We start from the raw sequence: 24,793 nt of genomic DNA on the forward strand, positions 1-24,793 counted from the left end.
CATCTATGATTACACATACTGTTGTGATAGCAGGCAACATTTAGTTAGGTAATATGCAGGATATCCCTGGAAAATATGGATTTTTACAAAAATCTAGTCTCATTCATCACTTATGACCTGCTAGAAGCATGTGGCAGTGTTTGTAGCTGCAGAGATCCTGCCCTCTGCTGCATTTAGTGTATTTTTTCTCTTATTTTGTTTTGCTCAGGATGCAACTGGGAAGTAAGCAAAGACCCTTTGGTCCTCACCTGTTCACAGGTCATCAAATACACTTTTTTACGTGCTTCAGTGTTTCCCCTGCACCTCATCTCTCTCCCTTGCTGTGTGCAGCAGAGTGCTGCTTTGTGCTGTCGGTCAGGGTGTCCGTTTGACTGACACACACATAAACACACCACCACAAACACACGATGGCAAAAAGCTCTGTATTTACCCAAAATCTGGCAATGCGGCACCTTCCCACAGGGTTTTGCAGAGCTGTGTTGAGGTGTGGCTTAATATATTTGTGCCTTAGAAGGTGACTGTTGTGAAACAATCAAAAAATCAAATTGTATTCCGTTAATTCACCGCTGCACTCTCTTTCTCTGGCTCATTGAGTTGGAGAGATTGCGTCAACTTTATATGTTTGGCATACACATACACATTCTACATTATTCCTTTCAGATTATTTTTTTTCAGGTTTTAAGGCCATATATAAACTCTGGAATTATGAAAGGAATCATGTAGAGAAAATACACACAAACAGGGATAAGACCTCCACAGCTTTCAATTTCCTTCTCACACTCTCAGCATGACCTCCATACTTCTTTCTCTGCTTGCTTCGCATTGACAGCATAGTCACAACAGACATCAGACCAGCATATCAATCAGAATTTTCAAAGTTTTCCTCCTGGGTCCACAATGGTAGATTGACATGTTTCTCTCCAGTCACAACAGCAGCACAGCTCTGTAGCTCTTGTCATAGGTTAAAAACCCATTTCAAGAGATGCCTCACGTCACCTTCTGCAGCTGATTCCTCCTTTTCCCCTCTTTTCACTCTTATTGCTGTCAAAAAAATATTCTCTCTTACTGTTCCTCTCTCCTTGGTTATTTCTTTTCCGAGCCCCGCTCTCTTCTTCTCTCTTGCATAACGAATCTTTGGTCTCAAGAACATCTTGAGCACACTTTGTTCTGATCCCTGCACTCCCGGCTCTCTGGTACCAGCTGCTTGAATTTTTGGTGTTCCAGTTCCTTATGTTTTTTAGTTTAAAATCCTTTTACATTATACATTTTTGGAGTCTTTAGAACTTATGAAATATGAAAACTTATCTTTCCATTTTTAAAAAGTCTATAGAGGCCATGTTGGATTTCAACTTTGGTCCCTGTTGCAGTGTCTGTCATGAGGTCAGAGGTTAGCATGGTTCAGATCTCTGTTACAAATGGTATTGACCCATAAAATTGCTGTAACAATTTATTAGAAAAAAATGGGCATGGTAGTAGCCTTGTACTCATATCATAATGTTCTAAACCCCTATACACTTAAATCATTTTAATATTTTTTTTTTTTATTACAGATGTATGACTATAACACCCTGACACAGTGCTGAGCTGCCTCTCAATTCATCTTTAGGTTCCAGGTTGTCAGATGGTGTATGCCACTTCTATGTGACAACTACTGCTGACCTGCTTTCTCCCACCTCAAAATTCACTGCCCCCATCCCCAATTCTCTATAAAAAGAGGGCAGAACGCTACAGGACTAAAAATCCATACACTAATTACAGCAAGTGAATTGCACTAGTTTTGGTTGGTGCATGGAGCATATAAGCATTTGCCTGCAATTTCTGCCAGTGCTGGAAAAAGGAGGTGATCATTTCTCAAATACCACAGTGTGGTGGCATTCTGGAAATGGGTCTTGCAAACTATATGATCTTTTCCAAGAGTGTGTAATACTCGTACATGGCTGACATATTCAACTAAGGACAATCCAGACACTCCCTGAATAGACAAATGTGCAATAGATACAGAATCGACTAAAATGATAAAATTACAATGTATAGTATTCATAGGACAAAATTAAACGACACGCACCGGTTCTGTGGTTTTTGACTGCCAAAGAACCGGCTCTCGGCCAGGAAAACTGGTTCCAAAGCTGCACGACTTTTTGCTGATCTTGAACCATGAACCGCTTACGTCAGGGGCTGGGGGCGGGATTATCAGACCAACAAGACCAACTCAGTGCCATTGAGAGATTTCAACTAAGACGTTTATCATTCATTCATTTTATTTGTTTAACTGCAATGTGATTGATCCGGGCTAGCTAGCTTGCTAACAGTCTATGGTGTTATTAGCGGGCTATCGCTAGCGGGCTATCTATTTACAACAAAGTCCAAAATTAACATCTCACGTTCAGTGTTAATAAGAAAGTAATCGCCGTCCACAGTGATCAAGATGAGCAGAACAAATATCTTGTACATGTCATGTTTGGATGCCTATGTAGGCTCGCAAAGCCAGGAGAAACATTAGTGAAGAAACGATGTAGTCTAAACAGATGTAAACAGTGATGTAATAATGTGGCTCTAGAGCCTGTGGAAAAGCAAAGAAGTTCAGAGCTGATTCTCAAGGTGAATCAACTGCGAACCAACACTAGTACCGGCTCCAAACTAAGATCTTGTCATCTGTAGTAAGATGCTGCAGATGTTTTATCAGTCTGTGGTGGTAGTGTGTTGTTTTATGCTGCAGTCTGCTGGGGAGGCAGCATCAGACACAGAGATGCAAGGCTGTTGGACAGACTGGTCTAAAGAGCTGGTTCTGTGGTTGGAGCCAGGTTGGACACACTGGAGGAGGTGGTGGAGAGATGACCTGTCAAGATGTTCGAGGCCATCTTGAAATACCAGGATCATCCGCTACACAAAACCTTTATGGACCAAAAAAATAGCAGTGGACGGCTCCTCTCTCTCCGTTCCAGGACGGAGAGATTCAAAAGATCCTTTGCTCCTACAGCCTATCTAATTCTTCAATAACCTACAGAACAGCTAACAAACTAACTGAATTTCCCCTCAGGGATAAATAGACATTTTTATTTGATTTTGATTGATTTTGTGTTCGTCCATGTTTTACAGATGGTTTAATCTGAGGCCATACAACAAAGAATTTGTTCTGCAGAACCTATCTAGGTTTTAGATTTTACTATCTAGTTTGATAGTCATTCATAACTGAAAATGATTTAAGTAAATACATTTTGGAATGAAAACAAGTGCTTGTGCAACCCTCAACAGAGATGAGAAAGACACAAGATTGGCTCATTTGTTGCAGCAATTTTTGGGTTGCTACCATTTGTTCTACACAATTTGGTGCCAAATTTTGCCATTTTTCTTTGATTGAGAATGGATAAAAAATGTCAAAAAGTCTTCCAACATATCACAGGAAGACACCAAGACTTTATAGAACACCATAGAATAACCCAAGCTATCGTTCGGTTTCAAAATCATTGGACATTTTGAAGATTTCTGTTTTTTTTCCCCCGGCGAAATGGTATACACCTCTTTTGTGGAAAATGCAAAGAAATTCAATACCTGTCAGTATGCTATTATGGGGACTACCATAATCAAACCTGAATAAAATTGGGCTCATTGAATCAACAAGGCTCTGCTTTCCAGTGTGAGAAACCTGTGTTGTTGTTTTTTTGCCTTAAACTGCATAGTATTAGCATAAATTAGTTGTGTGTGTAAACAGGAGACTTGTGGGTACCCATATAACCCATTTTCATTCAGATATCTGATGGAGGAAGCTCACACTGTGTAGTGCTGCTTCTGCATGTTCAGCTGTTTACAGATCGCTGCACAGTTAAGCTTCCTGTCTGTTATTTAATTTGTTGGCTCGTATGTGTGGTGCTGCATGGACAAACAGCTTTGTCGTATTTTAGGTTTCTGGTGAGGCTTAACATTTTCAGAAAACTCAACAGATTGACACCATAAAATGCAATCAGACATACAAATTGTCATCTCTGTCAGCTGGCAAATGTGCGTAGAGTTTTGCATTTAAGATCAATGGCATCCTGGGTACTTTCCTGGTATAAAATGTTTTTGGAGTTTCATCACCTTGGGATACAGGTCTGGCAGGTTTCTGCAAACCAAAGCTACTGAAACAGAGGTGTATTTTGATAACTTTTAGGCTAAGATGCTCTTATAGGCAGCTGGAGGTTGAATTCTTCTTACACAGGATCAGTTTCTCATCTGACCTTGTGTCTTAATAGTTTTAAGCATGAGTAAGAATACAAGCACTCCATGACCCTCTGTAAACAGCAGAAAGCACTGGAAGCCTTGTAAATACACACACACACACACACACACACACACACACACACACACACACACACACACACACAGACAGACACACACGAAGACACAGACAGGCAGACTCTTCCCATTCTCCTTGTGTGTCCAATGTGAAATTACTGTGGTTGGTTCACATCTTCACTGTCCTCGGGCAGAAAAGAACACGTGCCCTGAAAGCCGCGTGGTGTCAGGCCATCTCTCTGCTCCACTGCTTCACTCACCCCTGCAGCCTGCACATCCTCTCAGCTCGCCTCGCCTTTATCCCTGTTATATGCCTTCCCACCCATCCCCACTGCTGCCCTCCGTCTTCTTCCCCTGTGTTCGTTTCACAGTCTCCATTTCAGGCTCAACACCCTAGCAATCCACACTCGATTGGATTCCAAACCAATTTTGCCTCGATGAATACTTCTTAGTTCCGCTTTCCTTTTCACAATTACTTTCTGATTTTCAGCCTCATCCTGTTTCCTCTTGCAGTGGGCTGGTAGCTGATAGCTTGAGCTCTAACTGCAGCCCACATGAGAGCAAAAGCAATAAAATTTACCTTGCTGTCCAGTAGCTCAACAACTCCTATGAACTTACGACAAGCACTTTGTTAACACGAGGCTTAGACATGTGGCCTGTGACATCAGCCCTGTTAGTGTGACTTATGACTTTGTGTTAAAGCATGATGAGATATTTAACCCAAGGCTTTGCCCTATATGGACTCTAATGCAGCTTCACCATGAGGCCTTGCCTCCTGTATTCTGACCGGTGTAGCTGCAGCCGAGTAGTCAGCATTACATCAAGGAGCATCTTTGTGTCCTTTACTGCCAGGGCAGTGATTAAACCCCTTCACATTCATCACCATCATCATCAGCTTGACTTGTGTAACCATCCTTCTTGGAGTGATGACGTTTATTTAGTTCAACACATCAGGCCTGAGTGTGTTGTAGGCTGGGTCCTGACACATGGGTTAATGCCAGCAGATGTTTCTCTGCTTGTCTCATTTTGAGAGTATTTTGCATCTGCACATAAACTCACAACATTCTGCCATGGGTAATGTTTGACCCCGTTAACACTTAAAAAAAACAAAATTGTTTACTCTCTTTTTGCCTTGAGTTACAAGTTCAGCTGTGTTTGTAGCATGCAGCAGGATCATGACTTCTGCTGTCATCTGTTCATCTTTAATAAGCAACTAATCAGCTGTCTTTCACCACAGTGGGTTCAGATTGGATATGTGCCCAAGTCAAATCTTCCTGGGAGGGAGACTTATCTGCACTGTTAGGATGGCAAGAAAGGTTTTCACTCGTGATTAAACTGACAATTACTTTCTCGGTCAATTCATTAAACAGTTGGTCAGTTTCTCATTGGCAAGAGACATATAAAGCTGGAAGATATTAATATTTCAGAAGATGGAAGCAGTAAGGTAATTTAGCTTTAAAAAAAATTACTTAAGCAATCGATAATTGTCAAAATTGCTACAGAGACGAATCAATCAATCAATCAATCAATCAATCAATCAATCAATCAATCAATCAATCAATCAATCAATCAATCGTTTTATAACTTTAACGCAATGTACTAAGATGTCTGACATGGTTAGTTCAGAATAATGTACATTTCCACAATGCTAATTTTATCAGTACAACAACAAAGTCATGTTCTGCCAGTCTACCTTATAAAGCTCAACACTTCCTTGAGATGCTTCACATTAAAAGCCTGAAGGAAGACTCTGTTTTACTGATGGAATTTATCGCTGTGAAAATGCACATTATGCCAAATTTAACAAGACAGGTAAAACATGGAGAAAATGTCGAGTTTGCGTTAACAGCTGATAAAAAAAACAAACAGAAAAAAGAACTGGAGAAGTCTCTTGCTAAAATATATTGAATTAAACAATGACTAATGTGAACTGTGTACCCTAAATTCTGCTTCTCAACTGTTAAAACCTGTTTCTTTATCAAAGGTGTGTAATTAAATCCTGCAGTATGCCAGTCCACACACAATGGGCTTAGTGGGACACTGTGTCCTGGTGGTTGTAAGAAAAAAAAAGTGCCAGAGGTGTTTAAAAGATTGTTAGATTGGACATTTGAAAGAGTTTTTTTTACTCCAGCTGTGAATGAGTGTAATAGTCAGTGTGATTTTAAGCAGAGAATTGCCAACACATGCAGCCCTGTCTGTCAGCATGCTCTTCTGATCTGTTCATCTTTGACATCCTGTGACCCAGAGGAGCAGCACATTTTGATTAAACCTTCTCTTCCAGGAGATCAGGAATGTTGGCCTGTAAAACTGCTTCAGTTGTTGACATTGCGGTGTAATTGTAGGGTTTCACACTGAAGGCATTGTGGTGGACACATATGAAGGGTATAATGGTCAAGAAGAAGATGTGAACACCGTTTTACCCTGAAGGCACTAATCTCGGTTTTCTTGTGTCTTTGTTTCCAATGATTAACCAGCGGTGAAGAGGCTGATGAAAGAGGCTGCTGAACTCAGGGATCCCACGGAGCACTACCACGCCCAGCCACTGGAAGTAAGTTCACACAGTATTTGTACTATATTGCTTAAGGTGAGGAAAGAGCCCATTTTTAGGTAATGGAAATGTTGTTTTCATACAACTTGGGTGTCATTTTTATAATGCAGTTTTGTGCTGAATATATTATTACTAATAACATTCCATTAATCTAAGAAATTAGATGTGGAAGCATAGTGACATCACAAAATTAGTTAGTCAAGAAACATGAGCAGATGGATTATTAGTCAAATGTGGGTGTGCTACATTCAGTTTTTCCTCAAATTCAGTTCAATTCAATTTATTACAATTATTAAATTATTTATTTGTGTAGCCCAGAATCACAAATCACAGATTTTCCTCAAAGGGCTTCACAGACTGTACAGGGTTCAACACCCTCTGACCTTTGACCTTCACAGCAGACAAGAAAAAAAAAACCCTCAAAAACCCTTTTTTACAGGGAAAAAAAAGAAGAAACATCAGGGAGAGCGACAGAGGAGGGATCCCCCTCCCAGGACGGACACACAAATAATAGATGTGGTTGTACAGAACAGATCATATAGAATAGAGTAAAAAGAGTGTGAGAGGGAAGAGGGAGGGAGGATGAAGGCGAGGGTTGAGAGGGGGAGAGGGACAAGATGATCAATTTACAACAGTAATGGCACTAACCCTCCAGTCAAGTCTGTGACTAATTAAGGTAGGTGTGGTGCTGGTAGATAAAGTCAAATAATAGCTGTAGTAATGTTAATAACACAGAGTCCAGCAGAACCACCACATCAATCCCCTGTAATTTCCCAGCTTGGGATAAATAAAGTATATCTATCTATAGTGACAGTCCTAGCTCAACCTGATCCATGTTATTTTAACAACTTTATTTTAACCATGTCTTGGGCTTGGCCAGAGTCAGAGCCCAAGACATGGTTAAAATAAAGTTGTTAAAATAGCCTGGCAGCACCAGTGAAGCTTTACTCTTTACAGTGATAGCAGTATCATACATCTGTTTACACAGTGTGGTAGATTTGCCAAAGAGGGTCACTGGTCCAACTCCGGCCAGTGGCTCTTCTGTGTGGAGTTTGCATGTTCTCCCTGTGTCAGCGCGGGTTCTCTCCGGGTACTCCGGCTTCCTCCCACGGTCCAAAAACATGCACTCAGGTTTAATTGGTGACTCTAAATTGCCCATAGGTGTGAATGAGAGCGTGATTGTCTGTCTCTATGTGTCTTCCCTGTGATAGTCTGGCGAACTGTCCAGAGTGTACCCCACCCAATGTCAGCTGGGATCGGCTCCAATAATCGGTTAAGCATAATGAATGAATGAAACAAAAATTTCCCCATTAAATCCACAAGACTCTTAACTTTCAGTCTTACCCAAGTTATGTAATGTCAAGACTGTTGAGTGATCCGAGTTTGCAGAGATATTTAAATACAGTCGGCAAAAATAACACACCTCCACCCTGGTAATGAGAGCTTAGAAATGGCTGCATTTCTTAAGGAAACAATGGGAGCGAAATTCCGTGCAAAGCTCCTGCTAACTTTCACAGAGGAGCAACAGAAAGCATCCTGATTGGAAACATTTCAAATTAACGTGGCTTGTGCATAGCCCATCACAAGAGGGCTCTGCAGACGGAGAACATAATTAGTTCCAATCTCAATCCAGTGTCAGTGATATCGCTGAGGTGCCTGTGCAGAGTCCAAAGAATACTGAAAGACAATACTCACCCCAACAACAGTCTGTGCAAACCTGCTGAAGTCTGACAAGGGATACAGAAGTATCCGCTGCTATATCACCAAGCTACAGAGCAGCATCTTTCGTCAGGCTGTAAGACTTGAAATCATGTCCAACACTCCATCATAGTCAGTTTTGTCTTGTTTTTTTTTTTTTCTTGTGTAGTATAAACAAACTCCAACTGGTATTGCAACAAACCTATGTTGTAAATGGCAATAAATGAAACTTGAACCATATCCTGAAAATTACAATATATACCTAAGACATACTGCAAGTGTCATGCACAAACCCTGTAAATAAAAGAAGAGAAGAACATATAAAACATATAGATGTTTTAGTTGAAATTGACTTTTGTGTTTTTTGTCAGTTGGATACTACTCAATAAGAATAACATTAAATTAGCGCAACAGCTTTGGGGATATACTCCACAGGACACATCACTGTCACTGTTGTCACTTCGTACAGACAGGAGTAGTCACAGGTCTGCTATCTCCTGATGTCAGTTAAATGTGACATTTCTCTCTTTTTGCAGGATAACTTATTTGAATGGCACTTCTCGGTACGTGGGCCCCCAGATTCTGATTTCGACGGCGGGGTTTATCATGGCAGGATCGTGCTTCCCCCAGAGTACCCCATGAAGCCCCCCAGCATCATCCTCCTCACGGTAAAACGCTGACGAAGGCCACCTCTTAGTCCCATCAGATTATTCTCCTGATGAAGCGGAACAGGAAGACGTCAAATCAGATGATCAAAGAGTGGGAAATGGACAGCATGTCATTTAACCCTCAGCTATTTCTGGTTACAACACACATAATGACAGTTGTCAGTTCAAAGCCTGGGCTGTCATCACAAAGTCAGAGGGAAGCTGGTTTTGTAAGAATATTTGTGACAGCCTCTTAATATAATCATAGAGATGTATGACACCTGCACTAATGACAGCCTCATAAAAGCAGGAGTACCCCAAATTGTTTTACAGATACTTCTCCTTTTTATGATGTTTTTTTAAGGTTTAAGTCAGTTGGAAAACACTTTTTGAATAGCAATCTGTATTTCCTTGTTCCACTCTCTCAGACGTGTCAATCTTTCATGTCTGTCTGCTTGTCATTTTATTTTTTCTCATGTTTTGAGATCATTTTTTTTATTTATTTTTCTCCACCCACATACTCACCTCCACTTACTTTTTATTGCCTTCCCTTCTAGCCGAACGGAAGATTCGAAGTTGGGAAGAAAATTTGTCTGAGCATCTCTGGCCACCATCCAGAGACCTGGCAGCCTTCTTGGAGTAGTAAGTTTCCTCAAAGACGTGTCACAAGTTCTTCTCATGTAACTCATGCCCTTTGGGAGTAGTTCTTTCACTGTTTGGTGTAGTCTGGAGAGTCTGGAAAAGTTTAAGAATAAGTCTTATTATTTGTAAGACTGGAAAATGTTATTAGTCAGCAAAGTTTAAGGAAAAGTTTGGAAAACTTTTTATGTTCTGTTCTCATGAGTCAGCACATGCACAAATTAACTCCATACTACGTTTTTGAGTGCTTCATGTTTCTTTAAAAAGGAACGGAAGAGGACTTCCGGTCTAGCAGCCAAGAGGCAGGCCGCACATTATTGGAGCTCCTCAAAGATCACGAAAAACTCCATATTTTTTTGAAAGATTGTTTCATATTAAAAGAAGAAGTTAAAGAGGCATTTACAATATGCCAAAATCAAAACAAAAGAACATTTCACAGACAAAAGAAAGGGCTCAAACAGCGAGGGAGCTACAGGTGGATGCGGATATGGTTAGCCTGCAGATGATATTGCTAGAGTTTCGGCATAAAAACATAGAAACTCTCCAAGAAATACAGAAGGATAACTAACAGCAGAATTGATGGAATCGAAATGTGAACTTCATAGACAGAGGAAAGAGTGCAGGGGCTGGGAACTGCTGAAGATGTGTATATATATATATATATGTATATATATATATATATATTTATTAAAAGTTGTGTTTCATCCTTTCTGGAATGAGTGCTGGAAGCTGGCTGGGTAATTGCACTGGGTTCTGCACTTCACATCCAGCCCACCTGCAGTGATACCAGGGTTACACTTACTACTACTGCTGGCTGCTGCTTTAGTTCATATGCTACGCCTACATATTTAATAAAATTAGCTAATTAGCAAATTCAAGCATTCCCTCTGATGAAACTTTACATTTTTATATTAAACACATTTCTATTAACTTGGATTCACTTATTTATATATCTTTCTGTATTTTTATGAAGATGTTTTTATGGTTTGTTTGAAGTTAATACTGTAACTTTTATACTGTTATTTGAAAATAAAGGCTACAATATTTCAATGCCCAGGCCACAGTTTTGCCATGCTATATTTAGTTACATTTACATAGATTGTCAAATAGGAATAGAAGCGAGTACTTGCATCTTTTTCAGAACCTTAGAAGGCTCAAAAGTTAGAAAGTTGGAACTGAAAAAAATTAAGGAATTACGGAAGAGCGCACACACAATTTTACTGGTCGGAACAACTTTCTGCCCTTAGATTTATGATTTTCTGGTTACTTAATTCAAGTGACATTTAGTGACACTGGGATGGATTTTGTACATTGTACAGAATGGACTTCTAAGGGTATAAGATTGTGATAGAATTGTTAAAGTAAGCCTTGAAATACATTAGGCTCAAATGCTGCCATGTTTTGGTTTGGTTTTGCCAATTTCCAATAAGGTAATTCCTGTATGTTTGTGAGTGACATGTATATTTGACTCTGCTCACTGAGTCAATGTCAATTCAATGTAGACAACTTTTAAAGTGGGTTTATCTTACAAGCACAGTCAGATATAATGGGCTTTCAGGAGCTTTATTCACTACATTAGATAGACTGGAGCACAAACGAAACCCAGCCAGTCAACAACATAGACACAAACAAACCCTTGACCCTGACCATATTGTAAAAAAGTCTCCTCTGCCAGATGGAGAATGTGTGAGTACAGACACATGGTGGATGTCCTCACATAGGCCAGGGTAAATCCAGGCTTACGCTCAGAAAACAAAGCATCATTCCTACTTATGTAACACGAGCACTGAACATGATGACGTTCACCCTGTCGTGTAATTGAACCTTCTTTGTTTCACCCAGGAATGTTGAACATGCTCTGATTTTGATGTTTCTCATCTCCTCCTTGTGTTTTCTTCTCTTGTCTGTTTCTCTTCCAGTTCGAACTGCCCTTATAGCGATAATTGGATTTATGCCAACGAAAGGAGAGGGGGCAATAGGATCTCTTGATTATACCCCAGAAGAGAGGAGGGCCCTTGCCAAAAAGTAAGATTTGTCAGATGAAAATCTTTCCAAAGGTTACTCTCTGCAGAGCAGAGTGTCTAGAAAAGCGCTATATAAATTGAAGGAATTATTATTATTACTATTATTATTATTACTAGTGCAGTGCCAGTAGAAAGTATGTATTCGTATAGTGGGAGATTAAGTAGATTTTTCATGATTTTATGGCCAAATGAGGTTGTGTGTGAAAGTGGGATGTACAATGAGGTGTAATACTCTTGTGTAGTGTTAATATACTATTAATATTGGGTAATACATTGATGTACATTGAGATATAAAGAGACACAGAAATAGTTATTTTTAGAAAAATAAACTTCATCATTCAACATGTTTAGACATAAAAACAGACACGGATATAGGAGGGAATAAGTTTACATGCAGCACAAACAGATGGATGTGAATAATGTGAGTAAGGGTTATTAGGTGTGTTGTGGAATGTGATTGATAACTATTGTGTTTCATATATTGTGGCTATGCAGACCACTACAACAATGCCTACAACTCCATAAAACACTTACTTTTCATAAGGTACGCACACCATCCAGCACATACACATTGAAATTTGCCGGAAACTATTTAAATATATGAGCGAATTGGGTTAGTGACCAGGTGTAGGCCTATCACACAATGGGGCGGAGCTCCCCTAAAAGTCGTTCCATCGGAAACAGTGCAATGCCGCATCACGTCCTATAATTATGTTTTCAAAAATGAATTAAAAAATCCTCAAAATCGAGGATGCACACCTTCGTGCCATGTGCAAGCCACATACGAAATCTTAGGTCAGTCTGACTAACGGTCAGCGAGATATGCCCTAGACACACGCTTATTATTATTATTATTATTATTATTATTGTTATTATGTGAGTGTGTGGAACAGTGCGTATTGTACAGGTCTCGGATATAATCAGTATAACATGCATGATGCTGGTTAGATGGCATTTACAAAGAAAACTCCAAACAAGCATATAATGTAATCAGCACCTGAACCCCGGTGGACATGCCGCCCACCAATAACTCTCTAGTTACAAATGGGAAGCAGTGCCTCCGCCGCCAAAATTCCCAGTCTCTTGGGGGAACATGAGTGGGCACGTTACTTCTCTTTTCATACTCATTTCCCTCAGAGGAAACAATACAAAGCCAGAGAAGGACAGGATCCATTAAAGTTGCTCCTCTATTAGCAGCTGAGATGAGGGTCTTGATTTTTCATTAGCACATCGAGATGAGATAGACAGGAAGATGGACTTTGCTATAAATACATGGCTGCTTATCTCCCTGATGGAAAACATTTTTCTTTTCTTTTTTTCACTCCATCTAAGGTTAAGGCGGCACTTTTTTGGGGGGGGTGTCTCATCTCCTGTTTCTGTGTCATGGTAACTGTGAGAACTAATTGTCAGAAAAGGGCCTCAGCACAATAGGATATATGTTTGTAAAATATTTCAGAGTTTGTGAGAAGTAAACTGCCCAAAGGTGTTGGACAGCTTGTGATGTGGCAGGACAAGCACAGGGGGGACTTGTGGAAGTTTGGGTAGTCTCAGAAATGAATATGAAAAATGTCAGTCATTTCTGACACCGGCGTGCACATTTCATATGTAGAAGAAAAGTGATTTACAGTGTAAGGGTATAGAGGACTGACTGATGGTCATATTGAGTGGAGGTCTTTGAGTTCTTTTTTCGAGCAAAGTTGTCAAATTATTAGCCAAAACTAATCTTTGGCTTCCACTTTTAAACTGTGCTGAATGTAGAGATTACCTGTGCTGCTAGGTGGAAGATGAGTGTGACGCATTCAGTTTTTAGAATTTGTTGCTTCTTTGCAGCAACATCCACATTTAAAGTCATGACTTCATATGAGTCTGGACAGACATGGATGTAAGATTACTTTATTACTCCCACAATGGGGAACAGGGCATTTAACCCGTCCTTTTTTTTAAAATTATTTTTAAAGATTCTTTTTTTGGCATTTTTATGCTTTTATATTGAAAGTGATAGAGTGAAAGGGGGTGATAGAGGGCATGCGGCAAAGGGAGCTCAGGCCGGATTCGAACCCGGCTCTGCCGCAGCAAGGACTTAGCCGTAGTGGTAAGCGCTCTACCAGTGTGAGCCACCGGGACGCCCCACTCGTCCTTTTTTACACACCAGTGAACACACCATGCTTAGGAGCCCTGGGCAGCACATGTCTGCCTTGTTCAAGTGTACTTCAGTCCTTGACCTGTCAGTCCTGGGATCTCGATAAGGTGACCCTCCGGTTTCAAGCCTGATTCCTATCCCCCGAGGTGAGGAACTGCAACCTGGCTGGCTTGCAGTGGCATACAACCGCCAAGGTGGTAATTCTAGTCTAGTGCTGATAACTGGTGACAGGCCTTCAGAATAATAATCTTCCTCTGTTTAGTGATGTTGTCCAGATTACTCCATATCCTACAGAGCAGTGCACGCACATTATACTTTACATATTAATGTAAACTCAATGATGACTCGAGTGTTTCTTAATGCAATCATAAACGGGGCTTCACTGAGTGTGTCGACCTGAAAATCGTATCCAGCTGAAGTTCTGAACTCCTCAGTCTCCTGTCCTGTGGACCCCTGAGGGGTATTATTATTCCTCTCTTACCCCTCTTAGTCCTGTGGACCCATCTGAGTTTGCTTCAGATTAACAGAGTTATTGTAATGAAAAGCGAAAATACAAAGGAATAAAACAGCTAAAATGGCCACAGCAGTGATTGAAATAAATGACCATTCCTGTGTATCTGCCTACTCTCTAGGTGGTTGGCATGTCAGCAGAAGTGTTGGTGTTAAAATGTTAAAATTCGAATGTAATAATTAATAATTAATTTATTTAATAATTAATCCTCCTACCCTTCATCAGCTGTGATACATTGAGTTTGTGAGATGCAAGTTTGCAGGCTGAGCTTGGTCTACAGTCATCAACCACCAGTCGCAGTCAACAACTGTCTGTGATGTGGAAGTGCTGCTCGGTCTGTACACAAGCTGCTTAAAATCAGCAGCAGCAGCAGACTAAATCCTCACTGTCACACAGGGTGCATTCAGTCCTGATGTGTAGGTCTTTCATGGTTTTGAGCCCAATGCTACTGTAATTACACCCATAAAGTGGAAAGAAATAGACTTGAAAAATTGAAAAATCAGTTACATTTATATGCTTAACGACTGTAAAGCACAAGCAGTTGCACAGCTTGTGTAGACCGCTCCATTGATTGAAATAGAGTCAGATAAGAAATGGATGACTGAAAGACACTGCTGAAATACCTTCTGTGTAGAAAAGTATTTTACAGTGTGTCGCACTGAGGCACAGGCTAGGCAATCTAAGGGCAAATCAGATGACATAAAACTTAGCCTTACTTTTGTTTAGTTTAGAAAAGCCATAGGTTGTTATCAGTTAATGAGGCCGATACTTGGAACCGATATTTTTTACAGTTAAAATGAAAACCTTTCTGTGAGTTTAGAATTTGGAGTGTAGTCTAGTGCAGTCCCCTGTAGGAAGTATGTACATGGACATTATGTGGTGCTACATAAAGCACTCTGAGTTGGAACCTTTGGTAAGCCAACAGAGTGGTCTCAATGAAATTAATTAATGAAGAGAGTTTATTTTCTTTTTTACAATAACGTTGGTCCTTCCATGGCCTTATTAACAATGTTGCATTTTTGTACGCACAAAACACAACAGAAGTAGTGAAAAATGAAAAAGGAGAGATAACACATGATTAGTTGTATTAATTTACATAAATTGTCAGAAAGGGGTGATTCCACCATTGGAAAGTGAGCTTAAGATGCTCTTAGACCTACTGAAAAGCACTTTTGTTTGAAGCATATGATGCCTTAAAACCATCCTGGCACTAAGTGTTACAAATTGTGAAATTAAATTGCAAGAACAACACTTCTGGACCAATGACTGACTTTCAAATGTGCTGCTGTTCTCATGCATCTCAGATTTTCCAAGCCAAGTCAATGTGTACTTGCTGATCAGCACTAATGTCTTAAAGAGTTCAATCATTCAGTACGTTTACATGACACTTGAAACAGACAAAGTACGCCTTAATCTGACTATGACTGGACAACTGAGGTGCATGTAAACGTGTTAGTCCGACTGATGTTGGAGTTCTCCAACTCCAATTGCGACGCCCAGATAATGCGATTGGAATAGGATTTTTCGCCAGCATGTATGACAAGAAAACGCATGTGCGCATGCTCCACATGCTCCACCCCCCACGCTGGCGTATGACCCTGGAACAAAAACATCCAAGAAAACCGGTCACATTAGTCGGTTGCACATTAGCCTGTCACCGGTCAGTAGCGACGGCACAAAGTGTCGAACTGAGGTCAACCGGAAAGGGCGCCGCATTAACCCGCTGAAACGATGCATATTGTCGCCCAGTGTTGAGGAGGAGGACACGTTCCTGTCAGTTATTTGATTTTCTCAATTGCATGTAAACTGGGAGAAGGACAGAAGTCCGATTAGACGCCAGTATCGATTTTTAAGCATAGCTCGATTAATTGTGCATGTAAACGAACTGATTCATGCGAACAACCATCAACCAACCAACAACTGAGGCTGTATGTACGGCGTCCGCTTTTGAAGAGATACACTGCCTGTTTAAGATATCATAATCCAGTGAAATAATGACTGGAGGGGTAAGAGAACATTTGCTGTGCCTTGCAAAATGTTTGATGCCTAATAAACCCAGCTTCTCCCCAGCTACATCCTAACTTCACTTGAATTGAACCCAATTTCAGTTTTGGCTACAGAGGAAGACACTGATTTGGATCATTTAATACCAAAATGTATCCAAATCAGTCCATGACACCTTTAGCCTGAGGAGCACAGTGATGATGATGGTGTTCCTCAGTGCATGCTTCACAGCTGTAACATCATCTCATTAGCTGATGCAAGGAACGATTAGCTTTTCTAAGTCAAATCAACAGAAACGTCTTTGATATGATAAATTGTTATGTTGTCAACAACCTTGCACTTAGTGGTTGTGTTCACCTCTTAGCAATATTGCACTGAACCCCACTGTCATGACTGACGAATAGCATAAAAGTGCATAGAGCCGTCTGAACCCTAAGCAGGAACTTGGCATGTGAATGTGCTACAGGTGCTGAAGGTAAAAACAAACCTGTCAGCTGAGAATACACTGTGAGGCAGCCAACAATACAGGCAGACAGCCAATGCCATAAAGACCTCCCTATTTTCACATGGACGCACACAGCTTTTGAAGCTGGGTCTTCTGCCAGTTTGACAGGATTCATACACAGCTCTGAAAAGTATGGAATAAAATACATTTAAAAAATAACTTCATAATCAAGGTGCCAAATTACCATTGGCAGAGCATCAGATGACTACTTTGGGATTTTTCCTTTCCCACCCACTGCACAGGCTGCTAAAATTGTGAAATGTAACTTTCAAATGACTGACAAAGTTCTTTCTTTGGCGTTTCTTTCTTGTTTGTGTTGATATTGTGTTTTCCACCAGAGAAAATAATAACCAATCAAAGCGTTGTACTGTGAATAAAGTTAAAAACACAATCTTCCTACATCGCTACCTTGCTACATTGGCTATACGGTACAGGTAGCTGTAAGTCAAGTGACAGAAATAAGAATTCTCATTGTTTCTTTGATCATGACATCAAGTGACCTGCAACTGCTACCACAGCTGACAACTGAAAATGATGTCGCCTGGACAAATACATTACTCACTACAGCTTGATTAGGGCAACAATAAGATATTGTCAAAAGAACATGATGTCAGGCTGATTAAATGAGGTTAAACAGAATATCAGTCTAGTGCAGGGGTCCCCAAACTACGGCCCGCGGGCCACTTCCAGCCCGCCAAAGCAATTGGAGTGGCCCACTTAACTATCCCAAACAATCCCTCTAAATATGGCCTGTTTTTTTAAAATTGCATTTATTATATATTTATTTATAAAATATCTACATGTAATGATTAAGGTAGGCGTTCTAATTAAAATTGACCTTAGTTGTGAATTATTTACAGTAGTAGCTAATTTTCACCCCCTCACACAATGGTATATTCCGATCTACGTGATGCCAAGTAAGCGTCAAGTTTTCGCGGGCAAGGCAAGCTAACGGAAGAGAGTCGGTTAACAAAATGTGGAAACGGAATGCAGAATCTATTTTCACCTGTACCTGTTACAAAATCACATCACCTCATTGTTAACTGGCATCAGCTTGTGTTTTTATTTTCTACAAAATAAAAGGAATATCTGTGGTACTTCAAATGAAGATTTTTTCTTACTTTTTTGCAAACCAACGGGTGGTGCCAAGGCCAACAAATGATCGTTATATTTACACAATAACACTGGTGGTCACTTTGGCCCATATCATTTCCTATTATAGACTGACCCTGGCCCCCCATCACAGAAAGAAAAGTTTGGGTACCCCTGGTCTAGTGTGATTATTAGTCCATTGAAATTTGAGAACACAGCAAGATCTCAATAAAAGCTAGATGGAGCTAGAAACATGAGAAGTCAGATGATCAGACTGTTTGTAAACTACTCCCCTGACTAGCCCAACTTATCTGGAAGAGAAAATAAAGGCAAATGGTACTGTGGGTCATGTTAACTTTACACTCACCAAAATGTGGCTAATGCAGACTCGCCTAATAGCTAATAGGTTGTTTGCCATTACGTCACTATTTTGATGGACCAAATTCAGAAGGAGGTCAGATTGTGATAAATTTCTTGTTCAAATTTGAAATATGTATTATGTAAATGACTACATAACATCATGAGGTACCATCAGAAAAATTTAACTCATATTAGATGTGATGCATTCAATATTAAGAAAAAAAAGTTATCCCACAACTTAACAGATTTGGCTGAATTGACTCTGCTCTTCCAGACTTAACACATACGTTTGTGATGCCCATCAGCCTCTGTTTCTCTGAGTTTTTTTCCATATAATGATATTATATAGAATTCAAAAGTAACCCTTTTTCCCTGATTTGACTGGCAGAAACAGCATGCAACATATTCTTTTAGCAGGACCACCTCACCTTGTATCATCTGTTCTCTGGCAGGTCCCAGGACTTCTGCTGTGAGGCTTGTGGCTGCTCCATGCGCTCTGCCCTCCTGGCTCTGACCCCCAACAGCAATCCCAGTGCAGAGGACCACAAGGCTAAAGAGCTGGCCCAGCAAATCAACTTCAAGGTACCAACACTCGCTGTTACACAAGTCACGTTTGATGATGGGGCTTGACAATTAACTGTTATGAATCTCTTACTCATATCACAACACAATCACACATTTTCAACTACAAAAGTGCACTCAGTATAGTGCAGATACACCCAGGGCGTTGAAAATCTCCTGCATAGCATGTGGTTACATATGTCTGCATCATTTTAAGCCGTCTTGTTCAAATAAATCACACCAAATCCGTTTATTTTGGCTACACTCTGCTGTAGTAGTGGCAATCAGCATAGCATAGCATTTCAAAAGTTGTTTGCTTGTCGTCTTCAAACAGACCCGATAATGCATGAATTCCGACTTTTTACACAAGGGGCATCATGATATATTTATTTTGGCAGAAGAAGGGCTGTACAGCCAGTCATCCTGACACATTTCCTGGAGAAGCCAATGAAGTTTGAAATTGTAACAACTTGCTTAATGCTTCATCCTCATATTCTTGTCACAGCTTAGGAAAACAAATTTTACATAGACCAATCTTTTCTAGCCATACCACTTTTTTGGCATATGGGCTAGATGAGTAATTTTCATTGGATTGAAAAGGCACCGTTTTTGGTTTTGGAATCCATTTCTTATAATACATCCACTGAATTATCATAATTGATTGACATAATACAATATGAATAGAATATGAGAGAGAGGGAGAAAAATAATGAGAGTAAGATTGCCATTATTATTCCCCAAGTCAGGATAGTTCTTTTAAGTCCTTTTCCAAAGGTAAGCTTGTATGCTTACCAAGCATTTAAGGTGGCAATATAACTTTGAGTTATATTATCTATATATTGCATAGCTTTTCATATAATGTTCATTATTAATGCAAAGCTGTTATCCATAATAAGAGCCTGTCGCTGCTAAATTATGCCCGCCGTTACTTCAGAATAGGGGATTGCTTTATTTTTTAAAATTCTGTAGCAGTGACTACAGCTCTCTCTCGCTGCGGGGACGAGTGAATGGAGACGTCCTAACAACCGCAACAGCACGAGCACTCTGTTAACATTACTCCAGTTTCTGAGAGAGGTTAGACTACCTGTTGGAGTGGATGGCTAGCTAATGTTACTGGAAGAGAAAGAAGCACACTGCGGTCAGTCAGCCTTCACTTGTTTTCCTGTTGCTTGTATTTACTAAGTGTTACGGTAAGAACGTGTTAGATCCACCTACAATACAAAAGCAAACACGTGTAGCTTTCAAAATAAGAGCACATGGATGTGTAAACAGAGTCCACCACATAATTTACAAGAAGACTTTCAAAATATGATGCCTTAAATAAAACGTAGAAGAACCCTTATTTCCTTTACAACAATTCATTAAAATATGCAATGATTAAGATGGAATAGTGAAATTAGAATGTGCGAGAGCCACCAAATTTAGGCTTTTAGGGCAAACATTTCGCCGGGGGAGCATGCCCCATGATTCCCATACTTTGTTCAGTTCCCCCAATCATAGTCTCAGAAAATCCTGTGGGAAACACTGGTTCTAAAGCTTGCTTTGCAGTGGAGTGTCAATTTTGATACTTTTTAAATTGTTGACTGATATTTACACATGCACACCATCCAGGGGACAAATAACCCTTTACCCCGCTGCTGAAAAAAATCCTAGAGGGAAAACTGACACTCCTTATTTAAAAACAAATATTTTTTATATTAAACATTGTTGAAGCAGATGAAAGTTTATCATGATATACATTTGAGGTTATGTTGTCCAGCTCTATGACAAGAGCCAAGACAAAGTGTAGATGACTGTAGTTCTCTGTGTTTTAATGCAGGCAGAGTCCAGTTTATCCAGACAGGCGAGTGAGAGCAGAGGTGCAGAAAGCGAACCTTCCACACTCGCCCAGGGAGACGCCTCCACGTCTGCAGGCCAAGAAGCTTCTGAAGGGCCCCTGGCCGAGCAGGTTGGTGTTATACTGCTACTTTGGGGTTACACAGGACAGCACATAACCTCCCAGCCAACTACCCTCAGGACACACATGGTTTTTCATTTTTTAGCATATAAACTACAAAAACCGAACCAGTATTTAATCAAATTGATGCAATTGTTGTGTTTTCTTTGGTTGGTTTTATGTTGCTCTTAAATTATATCATTGTTAATTTATTGTTCATTTCACAACATTTACATGAACACTTACACCACTGCAGGTTTTCATATTAACACATGCTTTGTGGCTCGAGAGTCTACACAGTCTCACAGGACTTGATCTGAGCTGACCAACTAAAACTAAAATAGACTTGGCCAATGGTCTAACAGTGGACGTCCATCTTTGCCTGATGATCATCTTGATCGGGAATAGAAATCGCAAAAACCTATAATGAAATTACCCATAGAGAAGAATGGGGAATGGACATAAAGAATCAATCAAAATGCTCAAAAACACTCAATTGTAGTAGGGCTGTACCAATAGTTATACTGTAATGTAGAAAAATTATTAAAAGATTTAAAATGGCTGGGCACTTCCAAGTGAAGAGCATCAGGTAAGATGGTTCTATAGTAGATGACATTTGTGTTATATTTGGGTTGCTTCTGGTTAGGTGTGCCCAGAACAAAATATACATAAAGTAATGTCAACAGGAACTGATCTCAGTCAATAACTTGTATTGTGTTAAATTCAGTATTAAATTGTGCTTGTCAGCTTAGCTCACCCTCTACTTACCTGACAAGGTGGTAGGTTCCATTGAGGTGAGGCTGAAAGGTATAAGTGGCTCCAGTTGCTAGGAAGTTGCAGCTTGTTCTGAAGTAGGGATGGGCGATATGGACTAAAACATTCATCCCGATATTTCTGGTATTTATCACGGTAACGATAAAAATGACGATGAATAAACACCAATTCAGCCGAATCTTTTTGACTATAAATCTATCACCAAAAGTGTAAAGTAAAAAGAAACCGTACAAACAGCAAAAATAACTTATCTTATACAAATCACAAAGTAGTGCAACTGCAAATACAATCTGATAAATTTAATCTGATAAACTAAGAAAAAATATGAAAAAAAATATGTATGTTGAAATCACCAGTGGTTGGAACATGCCACAAATACTAGTGCAAGTTTTCATATTCCTAACACTTCACTCAAACATATAATGGACAAATGTTATAACAAAATGCAGTCACCATTTCTTCTGTTGGGTTACAAAATAGTGCAAATGACAACATTACAAACAAAAAAACATATGATTTCAACACATTTCAATGAACATGTAAACACTGAAATACTCTGGTGTACAAGAATGTGGCTGACAGGAATATCTGTATGTATATACTTATGTACAAGCTGCCAATCTTTTTGCAGACTCCCACAGCTCTGTCAATCCTGCTCATCCCTCTGCAACACAAAACAAAAACAAAACAAACAATGAATGAAAATTCAGACACGTTTCAAGAATGTTTTATATCAATTACGTCTATTTCAGTTCACATTAGTCTATGTCAGTGAGTTTATAATAATAATAATAATAATACCTTTATTTATATAGCACATTTAAAAAAATCGGTTAAATGCACATGTATACAGTAAAGGGACAGTAAGATCAGTACTCAGCAACAGCAATATGCAGGTCATGTCCAAAGCAGGACAGCCTTGTTAACTGGTTCATGGCGACTGCTTTGACCACGTTAGCTCCTCTGTCCGTGCTCAGGTACACCTCTTTGGCCTCGTCCAGTTTCCATTGCTGCAGAAATTGCTTCAAACCACTTGCAATATTTTCACCCGTGTGGTCATCCGGGAGAAAACTCGTCTGAAGGCAACAGCTGTTCCATCTCCAATCACTCGTTATGTAGTGAACGGTTAGGCTAATGTACAGCTCAGTTGCTTGGCTACTATGTCTGTGGTTGAAGCATAGACTCCACTGTAGACAGCAAACTGTTTGCAAACTTTTCACGTGGTGAACTGCTGCTCAGACTTTTAAAAACCAAACCAGTTCCAGATAACGGAGCCGGAGCCCCGTTTAGAAACAAGCTCCTTCACATTCGCACATTCATACGTCATCAATGGGAATTTAATTTATCGTTTTTATTCTGGGGTGAAATATTCTTACCGTGGGGAATGTTTTTCAACAAAGTTGATGCAACAAAGTTGATACTAAGGATTATTTAGGCTTTGTCAATTCCTTCTCCTGATGTTTAGCATAAAAAACGTGACCTGTCTTCAGCACTCCGTTGTTTACTTTTCAATCCATTTAAGCTCCAAAGCTGAAATCGAGCAGTGGGTATTCTGAAGCTCTTCAGTGTACAATCAAAAGGATTATATGGTGCTGTCTATATGCAGTTAGTTACATGTCTTTTACATTGTTTCTTTTAATTGATGGCACGCTTCATCGCCTATTGACATCCCACTGTGTTCCACATTCATTTTGAATATGTATTAAAGGAAAAGATTCGGCATGCTGAGCAGCACCATGCCAGCTGTATTGGCTGTAGTGGTGTGAAATCAAACAGCTAGATATCAGCACTTTTCTTTGATATCATGTGCTATGGTAGCCTGGAGCCTGTGGTTCTGTGGCTTCTTTTCATCAGTTCTGATGATATGGACAAGCTTTGTTGCCTAAGAGGATTGATTTTGGCGCCAGCTGCTATCCTTCGAACCAGTCTGAAGGAGCAAAGAGGAGGGTCAACAGAGATTAGTGTTTCTGAGTTTGAATAAACTGAGGAGGGTCATGTCGAAAATAAAACTCACCATCTGCCGCTGAAGTTGGAGGGACAAGAGTTAAAACTTGTCTGGTCCACAGTGTTCCATACTGCCTTGCTGCTGTTCACTGAGTACAGGGGGATGCAGGACAAACTGTTTACTGCCCCTGCCCAGTTTCTGCAGGATCCCTCCAGCCAGTCTCTAATTAGGTGAAATATATGTTTGCTGTATAAAGGCTGAGCCTGTCCACACTGTTCATGGGTTAGTTGTCCCCCTCACAGCCTTCTGTCCCTAGATACCCCTTTTCGACCAGTAATAACAATAATAATAACTTTATTTGTATAGCACCTTTCAAAGCAAAGTTACAAGGTGCTTGACAATAAAACAAAATGCAATTAAGAACACATAATTGAAACAATTAAAAAATGTATAAAACAATGTAAAGGAAGGAAATGGTCAATAAAAGGCAATACGATAAAAGTGAGTTTTAAGAAGATATTTAAAAGATGACACTGAGTTTGAGGTTGTTCCAAACCTTTGGGGCCCGAACAGCAAAGGCTCGGTCACCTTTTGTGACCAGTCTGGATATAGGAACCACTAGTAGGGACCTGCTGGATGGCATAGGGAGTAAGTAAGTCACTAATGTAAGCAGGATCCTGACCATTGAGGGCTTTAAAAACAAGCAGTAAAATCTTAAAATCAATTCTGAAACTCAGGGAGGGCAGCAAGGACTGGTGTGACGTGCTCCCTTCTTGTAGTGCAGGTTAACAGCATGGCGGCAGCTTTCTGTTTTAGTTGAAGTCTGTGGATATTAAGTTTGCTGATGCCGGAATAAAGTGTGTTACAATTATCAAGTCTGGAAAAACAAAAAGCATTGATGACTTTTTCCAAGTCTGCACGTGAGAGAAATGACCGGATTTTGGTAAGTAGCCTTAGTTGTATAAAACACGACTGGACTACCTTAGTCACCTGGGCATCAACATACAACTGTCTGTCGAATTACTCCTAGGTTGCGGGCTTCTTTGCGAACATTATTTGATGGAGCAGCCAGAGTAGAGATGAGGTTATTTGCACATTTGGACATCAAGTTTTTGATGTTGGACACATGGTAAATGG

At 40.0% G+C, this 24,793-nt stretch overlaps 1 protein-coding gene across 1 annotated transcript in view; it reads left to right on the forward strand.

Annotated features, from left to right (window-relative positions):
• ube2j1 (ubiquitin-conjugating enzyme E2, J1) overlaps positions 1–24,793 on the forward strand; it is a 42,792-nt gene that overhangs the window by 12,650 nt on the left and 5,349 nt on the right. The window contains exons 2-7 of the mRNA XM_059356736.1: positions 6,747–6,820; positions 9,055–9,186; positions 9,723–9,807; positions 11,724–11,829; positions 18,893–19,022; positions 20,821–20,949. Coding sequence (XP_059212719.1) covers positions 6,747–6,820; positions 9,055–9,186; positions 9,723–9,807; positions 11,724–11,829; positions 18,893–19,022; positions 20,821–20,949 — 656 coding nt within the window. The remainder of the gene's footprint in view (positions 1–6,746; positions 6,821–9,054; positions 9,187–9,722; positions 9,808–11,723; positions 11,830–18,892; positions 19,023–20,820; positions 20,950–24,793) is intronic.

This window comes from Centropristis striata, chromosome 18 (assembly GCF_030273125.1).
Source record: "Centropristis striata isolate RG_2023a ecotype Rhode Island chromosome 18, C.striata_1.0, whole genome shotgun sequence".
Classification (NCBI taxonomy): domain Eukaryota; kingdom Metazoa; phylum Chordata; class Actinopteri; order Perciformes; family Serranidae; genus Centropristis; species Centropristis striata.